Genomic DNA, 13,612 nt, shown 5'->3' with positions numbered 1-13,612 from the left:
ACCCACCCTCTGTTATGGGAATCACATTCACCCCCTGGGACTCAGCGTCCTTGCTGAGGTTTTCTCACGTACTGAGAAGATTTGGCTCTGATACCGTATTTGTCATGACCCAAGCCCATGACACATATTCTCCGCTTTGGGCCTAAGCCTGCATGGATTTGTCTTTCGAACTACGCTATATCGAGCCCAAAAGCGCATGTACCATGTGAACTTATTCATGCCTTATAAAAGCTCTTCACTTTCCTCTCCCATTCTGATGTGCGATTCTCCTAAGGTGATATGTGTACCTTTCTTCAAAAGCTTGCTAGCCTAAAATCCTGTCAGTCCTGCTTGACCCGCCTCCAATAGCCCGTCCTCCGTCATGGGCATCACAGCTACAAATTGTTAATATTCAGGTGCTGAGATCAAGTTGATGATCCTACTTGCTCAAATACTAAAGTCAAATATCAAAAGTAAAATAAACTAAAACCAATGGAAAAGTTAATAATATCTTGTCTTAGCACAGCTGACTGAGTCCAAGTCTTTGACTATTGATTGCTTCATCAGACTAACTACATAAGCAAAGAAACCTCAAATTGACATCAGAAGATTTTAGTATGCAGTAGTTGTTCATAGGAAAGTCAAATTTACCCTCAGTGAAATGAATAAATGTACCTAGGAGATTTAGAAGTGACTGATTCAAAGTCATCCCTTAAAATGTCTTCTTCTTGATTTGGAGTAGCAGCATACTATTATAGTTTTTCAGAAATTGCAAAACACTGAAATTTTCTTCTTGATGGCCATTTCTGGCAGTACAGATTCTGATTTCATTCAGGTAATTTATCTTTTTTTTTTCCTTCAAATTTTCCACATTCAAACAAAATTCCTTTAGTTGTTTTTGCTTATGTTTGATTGAATACATAGTAGTAAGAGGTTCTAAATAAGTATATATGATAATGGTGGAATCCATTACACTGATAACAAATTGTTTTAGTTCTCATCCAACTTTTATCAAGCTTAGAAGTATTCTTGTGAGAATTTTTCTTCAAATGACTCCAAGAAAATCTTTAAAGAAAAAGAGCAGCCCGGTGCACTAAGCACTAAGCTCCCGCTGTGCGGGGTACAGGGAAGGGCCAGACCACAAAGGTCTATTATATGCAGTCTTACCCTACATTTCTGCAAGAGGCTGTTTCCGCGGCTAGAACCTGTGACCTCCTGATCACATGGTAGCAACTTTGCCAGTACAGACACGTCAAAGCTCCCTTTCAATAAATTCTTTAGTTATAACTTATAAAAGGCTGTGGTTAAATTCTCTAAGCTCGGATTTTAGCTTGATGAAGCTGAAACAATGCCACATTTTCTTCCTCAGATCAACGGAGAAAGGGACAGAGTTGGCATACTTGCCGAATCTTTATTGGTAAATATTTCAGAGTTTACAAAATCAGTGGTTTCAATAGATGTAGAAAAGGAGAATTTCATTGAGATAGGAAGCTACTTATACCGCGCTTCTGCAGTCATAATGGAGCTGCAAATAGGAGCAAATGCAACATCAAATGTGATTGAAAAATTACAGTCTATGTTAGAAAGTGTGCATCTAGCTAATGAGCTTATAAAAAAATGCCAAAACTATAGGCAGAAGAATCAGTTAATTGAACCAAGTATTGTCATAGAACAACTTCAAGTTGTGAACAGACATATCGCGGAAGGATTAAGTCTCATACCATCCTCTTTTTATGGGGAACAAGAATGTGCAGAAATCGCAGCTAAGTCTCTCTCGAAAGATATGAAAGGTTCAGCATTTGTAGCCAGAAAAATTCTGGTTTCAGACCAAAAAGAGCTTGAAGTTCACATGTTGGCTTCAAGGGAATTTTTTACAAATGAAACAGCAGAAACAGACACAGAAACAGATCTTTACTCGATCGATATTGATGTTTCCATGGAAAACATTCGGTTAGCTGATTCAACCAATATTTATATAAGTGACAATTCCAGAAGCAGTATCAGCAGAAGCTTACATCTTCAGAATCATGGGCACTGGGGCGCTCGTTCTGAACCTGAGTACGTGGAACCTTTATATGAAACATTCTTTTGTCCATTGACAAACAAGATTATGGAGGATCCAGTCACAATAGAAAGTGGAGTAACATATGAGAGGGAAGCCATTTCAGAATGGATCGACAAGTTTGATAACCAAAAAGAAATGTTCTGTCCAAAGTCAGGACAGAAGCTAAAGAGTAGAAATCTGAGCACTAATGTGGCGTTGAAAGCAACGATAGACGAATGGAAAGAAAGAAATGAAACAGCAAGAATCAAAGGTGCAAGAGCAGCTTTGTCTTCAGCCAGTAGTACACAGGATGTAATACTCAAATCAATCGAAGATTTGCAAATCATCTGCCTCAGAAAGCCATACAATAAGGTACAAGTTCGTAGCATTGGTATAATACCACTTCTTGGAAATTTACTGGACAACAGAAGCAGAAGTATAAGATGTGCAACGCTTGAATTATTGCGATATTTGGCTGAAGATGATGATGAGGTAAAGGTCATTTTCTTCTATCCTTGAAAAGTTTAAGTTAAAGCAGGCACACAACTACTACTAACATTTCACATTTTATTTTTTTACTCAACATTTGTTTTTAACACTGCTGTCCATGTATATATACAACAAGAAGTACAAAATTAGAGTATCCTGTAGACATGTACTGAGTTGAGATGCTTCACAAATGCAGGAATTAATTGCCCAAATTATCGATATTTCTACAGTCACAAGGATGCTGTCGAGTAATCACAGACCTATTAGGCATGCATCACTACGCCTGTTGCTTGAGCTTTCGAAATCCCAGTTTCTGTGTGATAATATTGGGGCAGTTCCTGGAGCCATCCTCATGCTGATCACAGCCAAATACAGACATTCTGATGATGCATTTGTCACAGATAAAGCTGGCGAAGTCTTAAAAAGCTTGGAGAAATATCCTTGCAACATCAAACACATGGCTGAAAATGGATATTTAGAGCCACTTTTAAATCATCTTATTGAAGGTAAACATGTACACTTTTCTGTTTTGATAGAGACAACATGAACTACATACAGGTATCAAAAGGTTGAGACCAAATTAAGTTTTCTTGTGTCAATTCGAAACTCAAGGAACTAACTGTAACTTTTACTACAAAAAAACTTGATGTAGGCAGTGAAGAGATGAAAATGGAGATGGCACGATACCTCGGGGAAATAGTGCTTGGACTTGACAGCATAACATATGTTGCTGAGAAAGCTTCTCCTTCTTTGATCAAAATGGTAGAGAGTGGAAATTCCTTGAGCAGGAATGCAGCATTTAGAGCTCTACAACAAATTTCTTCTCACCATTCAAATGCTAACACACTTGTAGAAGCTGGCCTTGTCCAAATCATGGTTGAAGAGATTTTCACTCAAGCAATTCACGATGAGCAAATCAACTCGAAGAAAGAAGCAGCTGGTATACTTGCAAATGTGCTTGAGTCTGGATTAGAGCTAGAGAACCTTCAAGTTAATGGACGTGGCCACACATTGGCTTCGGATTACATGATATTCAACTTCATTCAGAAGATCAAAAGCTCGAGTCCTGAAGAAATGAATTTTCACCTTGTAAGAATCCTAATCTGCCTTATGAAGTATCCCAAAGCATCAACTACCATTATCTCTGTGATCAAAGAGACAGATGCGAGCTACAATTTAATCGAGCTCATAAATAACCCCAATGAAGAACTTAGCATTGTAGCGCTGAAGCTTCTTATCGCTCTCTCTCCTTTCATGGGGCACACAATTTCAGACAGATTATGCAAAACTAAAGGACAACCCGAGAGCCTAATTCATGCTCCAGTTGGAAGTCCTCAAGTCACAGAAAAGCAAGCAGTCTCTGCCGCTCTATTAGCAAAGCTTCCCCACCAAAACATGACTCTCAACCTAGCATTGGTCAATAAAAACACAATTCCCACAATCATAGAACAAATCAACAAAATCCATGTAAGCGGGACAAGAACAAGCAGGTACACAAGTGCATATTTTGATGGTCTAGTAGGAATTCTTGTCAGATTGACAACAACACTGTACGATCATCAAATTTTGCACGTAGTAAGGACGTTCAACTTCACGTACATATTCACAGAGTTACTCATGAAAACATCAAGCGATGAGGTCCAGAAGTTATCAGCAATTGGTCTCGGGAACTTGTCAAAGCAATCAGTCAATTTATCAAAACCGCCACCAATCAAGCACAACAAGTACATAAAATCTTTTCTGCTAAGAAGATGTTTGTCGCTCAATTCAAAGTCCGAGAAAGTACCTTTATGCTTAGTTCACCGCGGAGTTTGTTCTGTTGAAGACAGTTTCTGCTTAGTTGATGCTAAAGCAATTGAAAGGCTACTATCTTGCTTGCACCATGAGAATGTTGAAGTAGTTGAAGCAGCATTATCAGCTATATCGACGTTACTAGATGATAAAGTTGATATGGACAAGAGTGTTAACTTACTGATTGAGATGCAAACCATTCAGCATGTGCTGAATGTGGTGAAGGAGCATAGAGAAGACGCTTTGTGGCACAAATCATTTTGGTTGATTGAGAAGTTTCTTTCAAAAGGCGGGGACAAATCTGCTTCAGATATATCACAGGACAGGTTGTTTCCTGCTACTGTTGTCAGTGCATTTCAACATGGAGATGTTTGTACTAGACAAATGGCTGAGAAAATCTTGATGCATTTGAACAAAATGCCATATTTTGCCAACACTACCAGTTTTACCACACAAAATCTGTAGTACCATTTTGTAAAAAAAATCGTTTCACATCACTTTTTGTTCATTTTACTTTTAGTTCAGAATTTGTTGTTACTCCCTTTGTCCCGATTAATTTGGCACAATTCGGATTTCGAGAGTCAAACATTTTAATTTTGTCTGTTTCAGAAGTGAAATCTTTATGTTTTGAAATAAAATTTAGATATCTGGAAACTACGTAAAAAGCACTATAAGTCACAACAATTAAAGAATATTTAAAAAGCATGTGAAAGAATTGGTCAAAAGAAAAACTTATTTGACTCTCGAAATCCGAACAGTGCCACACAAATTGAGATACGGGAAGTATAATTATAGAAATGGTGAACTGTTATACGTATACCATGTTTGTGTCAAGTGGTTTTCTTTATATTTCTGTGTAGCAATTACTTAAAAGTATTGCCCCATTATTTCTGTGTAACTGGTATTCACATTTCTGATTTCACAATAGTCTGTCGGTATACTATTTTTACGTAAATAATTTCGGTAAAAGCAGCTGTTATTTGACAAAGAACGAACTTTGGTCAATATCGTATGACAATTAAGAGTGTTTTTGGTTCCATACTTTATGGAAAAAGAAACCAAACCTACAATGTCAACTTAAAAGACATACGAAATAGTAGGTATAAAGTAAATTGCCCAATGTTTCCAAATTAGTCCAACTTCGCACCTTTCCGGCATAAACCGTATATCTCAGAGAGGTCGTATTTCTTTGGGTTGGTAGTAATGGAATGCTTTCATATCTATTCACCGACGGTGTAAAAAATAATTACACAATCATGTCAGCTATTAGATAAATATCTTGATAATTATTAATTGATGATCTGGTAAAATTTAATGAACGTCCAATATACAAACCAAAAAATCTTACACGGATATAAGTTTCTAAAAAAAACATGTCGATTTTTTTTGCAACGATGTGGTTTTTTGACTTGAATTTCTTTTCGATTTTTCTTGAACACCCTAAATGATGAACAGTCGATTGTGAACTTGTCTGACCAAACAGAAAAAAAATTAAAGAGAACAACTGGTTCAGCTTTGGCAAAAATGTTTGGCCGGCAGTTGTGACATAATCGCCAACAAAGATTTAAATCTTTTTATTTAAAAGCTTTAAATATTCAATTGCCCCTTTCTGATTAAACTAAAGAAGATTTCAGAGCAAAGTTATCTTTTTCCATTTGTCAATATTCCCATTTTTCAGCCTATATTTCATCCTTCTAAGGTCATGACGAAAACCCAAAATCTTAATTTTTGGAAAATATTCCACCAACAGTATACAGTATGTTAAATAATGTTTCGTGTTAATATATAAATGGCTATGACTTCTGCTACGAAAGTAGCTATCTTTGTAGAATCCTTCAACAAAAAGATAACTTTGTTTATCATTAGCAATTGAAAGTTCTTAATTCATCAATCACTATAAGACTGCACGTTACATTGGGACAGGAGTTAATCACAGCCATAGACATTGTCGAAGTGAATGTATTTCAAACTTGGACATATAAACTAAGTGTGTCCATTCATTGATTGCATATATATAAACAGGTCTTTCTTCCAAGTCTCTCTGTTTCTCTGCTTGAGAAAGGAGATGGCTTCTTTCGCGATTGAGGACTTTATTGGAAATGGATCGCTGCAAGGACTTCTTCCAAAGCTGTTGGAGGAAGGGTGGGATGATGTACCAACATTGAAGATTATGAATGCAGACGATATGAACGAGTTGAACATGACTCAACGGCAAAAGGTTCTCTTTACTGATAAATTCACCCTTCTTGTTATCTTGTATATAAACATCTGGGGTTCTTCATATTCTTTTGCAAATCTTTGCAAACAACTAAGTGATTCTTCTGTTTCCCTAGACAAAATAAAGTATCACAAAAATAAAGTTCCAACAAAAGAAATAAGAGATCAATAAAACTTCTTTGTGCTTAATCAAAAATCCTAAATAAACTATGGAAAGGAATTTGTCAAGCTGGTTTTCTGCACATCTCAAAAAAGGTAAGAAACAAAATAAGATATTGTTCTGATGATTTATTTCTTTCCTGCTCAAGGATGCACTGGAAATAAGATCATACCTGCATGATCATGCACTGATGCAATATGCAGATAAGCTTGAGGAGTTCGGGAATTCCCTTTCTGAGCTTCTTAACTTGAGCGCAGTAGATCTTACTGCAAAGTATGGAATGAGAAGGGGCCATGTTGCCCGTTTTACAGACAGAACTACAGCACGTGGGGGAGATTCTTTGCCAGAAGCCAATGATCTCCAAGTGAGGAGAAGAAGTGCCTCGAGGAATGAGAGTCTTTACAGGAGAGAGATTTCTGCTGTCAATTCCAGGAAGCAGAGTATGACGAGATCCCTTAGGAGAACCAATACAGCTAATGATGTATCCCTTGAACAATCATTGGCTGATTTCAAAATTAAAGATGGACATGTTTTTAAGGGAATTGTAGCTTCAATGCCAGATGAGCCTAGAGCATGCGGCTGTGTGCAGGCCACCCCACTAGTTGAGAATGTTGCTCCTTATTCTACCATTGAGAATATCTCAGTTCAGAAACTAACGCCAGAGTACAAGATTGGAATGGAGCGTTTGGTAAAAACAAAGACTCCGCCAATGAAGGCTTCAGAGCTCTGGCGTGATAAACCAGCGGTGATTCTATGCATTCGTCGTCCTGGGTAAAACATCAAATAGTTTCTGCAATTAACACCTATAATTTGTAAATTGTAGTTCAATGGATATGCTATGACTCGGATGCTGCCTCTTATAGGAGATTACACATAATAGGTTAAACAGACATAAAGAAACCTCTTGCAAGAATTTCACAAGGAAACTCAAGCCAACATCGGCATAAAACTTCAATCACGGTAGAAGATCCAATAATGCATGTGATCCCACTAGACGTTGGACACATTGATGAAGGATATAACCTAGGAATGTTTTTTCCCCTTAAAGAACAAGTGGTATTTATATTTTATAAGAAGATGAAATTAAATCTTTTTCTATGAGCATGAATTACTGAATCTAATCCCAAAAACACGATGGAAACAGGTGCATTATGTGCAGAGCTGAAGCCCACCAACTCTATGCAAAGAAACCAATATTTGACGCGTTGGGGGTTCAATTATTTGCTGTTCTTCATGAGCAAATAGAATCAGAGGTAACTTTTCCCCTACTTTTAGCTGACATTTCCTTGAAAGGACCTGGTTCATTATGCTGGGTTTTGTTATCCAGTTAAAGGATTTCTGGCCTCGATACTGGGGTGGTGTAGTCCTTTTTGACAAAAGCATGGAATTTTATAAAGCTCTGGGAGGAGGAAATCTGCTAAAAGACAGGTTCATATCAGGCTTTCTATTTAATCCTCGAGCTATTGCAAATTATAAGCGAGCAAAAGCCATGGGGGTGGAGCAAAACTTCAGGGGTGAAGGTGAGATAAAGGGAGGGCTTTTCATCGTTGGCAGAGGAAAGAGTGGAGTTGCTTACCAATTTATTGAGAGGAATTTTGGAGACTGGGCACCCCTTGCTGAAGTTTTTGAAATCTGTTATCGCTTGCAGGTAATGTTTTCTGGCTTCTCTAATACGCTCATTGTAGCATACACCTATATTTTAGTCTAATGAGATTTTTCTTCAATATTCTAGAATCCACAGGAAAGTCAGTCAGAGTTGCTCCCATCAATACAACAATGGGATTAGATATGGTTATTGCTTCTATGGACTAAACCCTTGCTTTTGGGTCTCAAACTGAAAGAAGCTATATCTCTTCCAAACTTTAAATTTATGTTTCATTACCACAGCTGCTTTGTTGTATGAATAATTATCTTCATTAAATTCCTTGATGGTACTGGAATTAATTGGTGTTAGAGTCTAGTCAGACTAGCAATATATCTATTTCTTTTGAATCACATAAGGCAGAAGTGTCGATATGTAGATTGTACTCAACTAGTACATTAGGTATTGGTAACTTATGAACACTTAGGACAAAGATTGTAAATTGTCTCATATAACAATATGAAAGGCAAAGAAAGAAAATTCTCAAAACTCAGTGGTTTTCCATCCGAAGAGCAGAAGACTGATTTCTTTTTACGAGATACATAAAAATCATCTGCTTCTCCTATCCAAAAGTCAATAACTGCAATTTAAAACTTAGGCACATTGATGTGTTTATGAATCAAAAGTTACCAACAGAGCTATATTTTTCTCCCAAAACTAACAGAATTAGATAGCAATGCCAATGTCTAAAGGGAAGGGCTGTAATTAGTCAATAATCAGCTATGTTATGGTTAACTTACGTTGTTAAGAAGATCGGCAGCCTCGTAAATCAGATACTCCATGTTTCACACTTGCAAGCTACTCAATATGGAAATTGATGAGCGCTGAATTGTAGTGCTTCTCAGAATGGCTCCCCAGTCTTCTGTAATTTGAGCCAATATATACCACCAGCAGACATAGCCAAGTCCTCTCATGGGAAGCAGATGTATACTCCAAAACAGTGAGATTATTCGCATCTCATCTCATATAACGTGCTAACACGGGGACCGGCACGATGCATGTAACAGTTCCCTTTGATCAAATGGAAGGATGGATTCCTGCCTTTAGCGACTTCATTCTGTCATTCCTTCTTTACTTGTTCGCTATGGCTTGAAAATTAATCGCGCGAGAGAGTAAGAGACTGAAAAGAGGATAACTGGACCTCGTTACTGATCTGAAATTGTGGGCAAATTATCACCAGAAATCTCCACAAGAACATTTTCCATTCTTAAATAGATGAAATCTAACTGCATCTCTTACAAGAATTTCTCTCTGGGTGATCTTAGAAATGATTTTAGTTGCACTATGGCAATCACCACATACCCTTAGGTTTTTTACCACTCTTATGGGGAGCCCAGGGGGGATAAAGATCAAACCAAAGGCAATAGCAAGCCTCTCGCTGTGGTGGTTAAGCAATTTAATTTTATCGGACTCTTCAACATTATGCATGACATGAGTTACATCCGGTACATAACCCTCGTCTATCATTTTAGAATTCAATTTCTCCAGTTCTGCATATATTTGATTTGAAAATGGACTTGACTTGTCATCAGCAGAGAAAATGTGCACTCTGTTTTTATATTTGATCCAACTACATCCTGGCTCCTTCCTCACACCTCTATCTCTCATGGCCCTCCTTAAACGAGCCACTTCAGCCCAATTTCCTTGCACAGCATACATGCTTGTGAGTAAGACATAGCTGGCAGGATTTTCTGGCTCAAGTTCTAAAAGGGACTCTGCTGCCCATTTGCCAATTTCCATGTTACCACGGGTTCTACACGAGCTCAAAAGTGTAGCCCAACCAATTGCATCTGGCGTGCAAGGCATCTTCTCTATAAAATCTTTTGCTTCAACTAAACGCCCAGCTCGGCTGAATAGATCAATCATGCAAGTATAATGATCAAGAATTGGCGTAATTCCATGTTCTTTCACCATCGATTCAAAATAGACTTTCCCTTCGTTCACAAGTCCTGCCCTACTGCAAGCTGAAAGAACCCCAACAAAAGTTACTCCATCTGGTTGAAGACCATGTACCAGCATTTTCTCAAATAAATCAATTGTTTCAGCCGCTTTTCCAAACTGAGCATATCCTGACACTAATGCTGTCCAAGAGACCTCGTCCTTAACATACATCTCATCAAAAAGCTGGTGAGATTCTTCTATGCTGCCACACTTACCATACAGGGTCACAAGTGCATTAGAAACAGTAATGAAAGATATCAAGCCTGATACTAATGCTCGACCATGAAACTGGGCTCCTTCTTCCAAGCTCGCCAGATTTGCACATGAGCTTATCACACTTCCTAAAGTAAAATCATCTGGCTCAACCCCATTTCTTTGCATATCACAGAAAGCCTTAACAGCTTCTTCGCTATAACCATTCTGTCCATATCCGACGACCATTGCAGTCCAAGAGACAATATTTTTGTTCAACATTCTACTAAAAGTGGTCTCGGCATACTTGATGTTTCTGCACTTTGAATACATGTCAACAAGGGCACTACCTACAAACACATTATCACTGTGAGAGGTTCTGACTATATAAGCATGGATCTGTTTTCCTTCTTCAACAGCCTGAACGCCTCCACAAGCAGTCAAAATGCTCCCAAACGTGAACTGGTCGATACCCAACCTCTCTAACCTCATTTTCCTAAACAAGACAAGTGCTTCCCTATCAAGACCATTCTGTGTTAAACCCGAAATCATCGTTGTCCAAGAAATCGAATCCCTTTCAGGCATATCCTGAAACAAACTTCTCGACTCTCTCACCATCCCACACCTCAAAAAACCCATAATCATCGTATTATACATTACCACATTCCTCTCCGGCAACTCATGGAAAACCTTTTCAGCCTCATAAATAAACCCTGCTTTAGCATACATATCGACCAAAGGACTACCCACGAAAACATACTCCTCGAATCCACATTTCACTATCTGCCCATGAATTTGCCTACCCATCCGAATCCAACCATTGTCCGATGACAATATAATCACTGTCGAAAATGTTATTCTATTCAAACTCATTCTTCCATCCTCTAACATCAACTTATACGCCTTTAACGCATCGATACACAAACCCTGAGACGCATACCCCGAAATAATCAAATTCCAAGACACCCCATCTCGTTTTGGCATCAGACTAAACACCTCCCCCATTCGTACCAGGTTTCCGGACTTGGAATAAACAGAAAGAACGGTGTTCCATGAGAACTGGTTTGGTTGGGGAATTTGTTCAAACACTTTGTGTGCATACTCTTTGTTGTTGAGTTTACTATACGTGTTTATGAGATTGTTTAGCAAAAAGGTTTCAGGGTTTGCTATGGTTTTGAGAATGAAGCAATGGAGCTTCTTGATTTGGTTTTGGTTTTGCGTTTCACACCAAAGTTTGAGCAGAGAGCAGTAGTGGTTGGAAATGTGAGACATAGTGTTCAAAAGGGAAATTGGCGGGTAGTTGGCCACTTTTATACTCGACGGATTCGAACTCACGTGGATCGATCACGTGCTATCCTAACAACAAAAGGAGAGCAATGGCCGATGGATAAGAAATCACAAAATCTTTTTCCTTTTTTCTTTACAAACTATATTAGCATAGAAGTTATAAAAAATATTTTTTATTTCAATAAAGTAGCTGAGCTTTACTCACTATACCAGTAAAATTATATAATGTTTACGGTTAAAATAACTTAAAGTGTGATAAGATTCAAAAATTGACCGGTCAGCCGGAACTAATCATCTAGGAAAACATTTTCCTTCATACCAAACACACCCTTAGGGGTCGTTTGGTAGGATGCATTGGATAAGCTAATGCATGCATTAACTTTGTGTATTAATAATATATTGTCTGGTAGACATTTTGAACCTATGCATTAGTTATACATCCTATTTGGTATTATCCTATGCATAATTAATGCATAGAAAACAATGGTATTAGCAATACAATGGGTTTTAATGCATGCATTAGCTTAGTTAAAGACAAAATTGTCCTTCAAAATTATGCTTGATTAAAATATGCTAGTTAGTATATTAATGCAAGTTCAAAATAATCCAAATAGTGAGAAACAAAATTATATTCCTAGTAAATAAATAAATACTTAACATATTTCCTTTTTTATAAATAAATATTTAATTTTATTTTACAATATAGGTAGACAAATAAAATAATTTTTTTAAAACTTTTTCATATAAAAACATTTCTCAACATATGTTTCTTTTAAAAAGTTAGAGTATGGACTAGTTTTGAGGGCATTTTTGTAAACAATCAATTCTTTTAGAAATTGTGCAATGCTTTAATACATCAAACCAAACAACGGATAAGAAATATGTCAGCATAACTAATACCAGCATAACTAATGCAAGCATAACTAATGCAAGCATAACTAATACCAGCATTACTAATACACCATATTCAACATTATTTTATGCACCCTACCAAACGACCCCTTAATGTAAGACTTTTGACGCGAAGTTAAATTTAATCGGAGTCAATGCACATAGCAAACCAAACAAAAGCTCGAACCGATTTCTTTGGTTGTGTACTTGTGCCCTCTCAACATCATGAAACTAACAAGAAGATGCTACACCAAGCTGAACAATAAAATAACTTGATGGTACCGCCATTTGGCAAGTAGATAGAGACTTGAAAAGTATTTTTTTCACATTGAGAGTCATAAAAAATTGATGAATCTGGGGACACAGCAATGATACCAACTTTAACATTATGTTGTGTATCTCATTGCTGATTCTGTTATCCATATGGTTATCTGCGATATATGTTTGTGCCACATATTAATAACAATGGTTTCGGATTATTTCACGAATACCTGCTACCTCTAAATGTAATTCTGTCTTCCAAGGTGTAAGTAAAAAATCACCTTATATATATATATATATATATATATATATATATATATATATATATATATATTTTATCTATGCTGAAAATTAAGCCTTATTCTCTCATGATTTTCATTACTTTATTAACCACTAGGCTACACCCTTAGATGCATTGATATATTCAGTAGTGGAGCCACATGCACTCAAGGGGTGTCAAGCGACATCCTTTCGTCAAAAACTTACACTGTGTAACTAGGTTAATTTTTAAAAAAATATGTATACATACTATATATAATATTGACGCCCCTTAATTTCTTGGTGAGTTTATTTTGTTATATTTTGACCCTCGTTAATGAAAATCCTAGCTCCGCACCGGATATATTAACATCCCTTTGGTTCACTTCAGAAAGTGAACTATTTCCATTTGATATATTTGGAGTTATGATCAAACATATTGAAACTTGTAAGATAAACT

General features: G+C 37.1%; 3 protein-coding genes across 6 annotated transcripts; 2 read left to right on the top strand and 1 right to left on the bottom strand.

The window, feature by feature from the left end:
- Positions 1-597: 597 nt before the first annotated feature.
- On the top strand, positions 598-4,800 carry LOC104218448 (putative U-box domain-containing protein 42). Its single transcript, XM_009768945.2, has 4 exons — positions 598-814; positions 1,349-2,515; positions 2,709-3,018; positions 3,165-4,800. Exons 1-4 carry the CDS (start codon positions 776-778, stop codon positions 4,766-4,768), a joined length of 3,120 nt encoding a protein of 1,039 aa, XP_009767247.1. The 5' UTR covers positions 598-775; the 3' UTR covers positions 4,769-4,800.
- Positions 4,801-6,137: 1,337 nt separating this feature from the next.
- LOC104218447 (putative pentatricopeptide repeat-containing protein At1g68930) lies at positions 6,138-11,776 on the bottom strand. Of its 3 annotated transcripts, none has more exons than XM_070160646.1 (3): positions 9,063-11,776; positions 6,853-7,483; positions 6,138-6,632 (listed from the first exon to the last, which is right to left on the bottom strand). In XM_070160646.1, the coding sequence occupies exon 1, from the start codon at positions 11,725-11,727 to the stop codon at positions 9,496-9,498; it is 2,232 nt and encodes a 743-aa protein (XP_070016747.1). In that variant the 5' UTR covers positions 11,728-11,776; the 3' UTR covers positions 6,138-6,632; positions 6,853-7,483; positions 9,063-9,495. The 3 variants fall into 3 exon arrangements, with proteins under 3 accessions (XP_070016747.1, XP_009767246.1, XP_009767245.1); XM_009768944.2 differs by having other exon boundaries at positions 6,853-7,470; XM_009768943.2 differs by having other exon boundaries at positions 6,853-7,447.
- LOC104218446 (uncharacterized) lies at positions 7,357-8,826 on the top strand. Of its 2 annotated transcripts, none has more exons than XM_009768942.2 (4): positions 7,357-7,451; positions 7,825-7,933; positions 8,008-8,328; positions 8,413-8,826. In XM_009768942.2, the coding sequence occupies exons 1-4, from the start codon at positions 7,357-7,359 to the stop codon at positions 8,464-8,466; spliced, it is 579 nt and encodes a 192-aa protein (XP_009767244.2). In that variant the 3' UTR covers positions 8,467-8,826. The 2 variants fall into 2 exon arrangements, with proteins under 2 accessions (XP_009767244.2, XP_070016748.1); XM_070160647.1 differs by lacking the exon at positions 7,357-7,451 and adding an exon at positions 7,458-7,736.
- Positions 11,777-13,612: the final 1,836 nt, after the last annotated feature.

This window comes from Nicotiana sylvestris, chromosome 10 (assembly GCF_000393655.2).
Source record: "Nicotiana sylvestris chromosome 10, ASM39365v2, whole genome shotgun sequence".
Taxonomy (NCBI): domain Eukaryota; kingdom Viridiplantae; phylum Streptophyta; class Magnoliopsida; order Solanales; family Solanaceae; genus Nicotiana; species Nicotiana sylvestris.
This window is presented reverse-complemented; position numbering and strand designations above follow the sequence as displayed.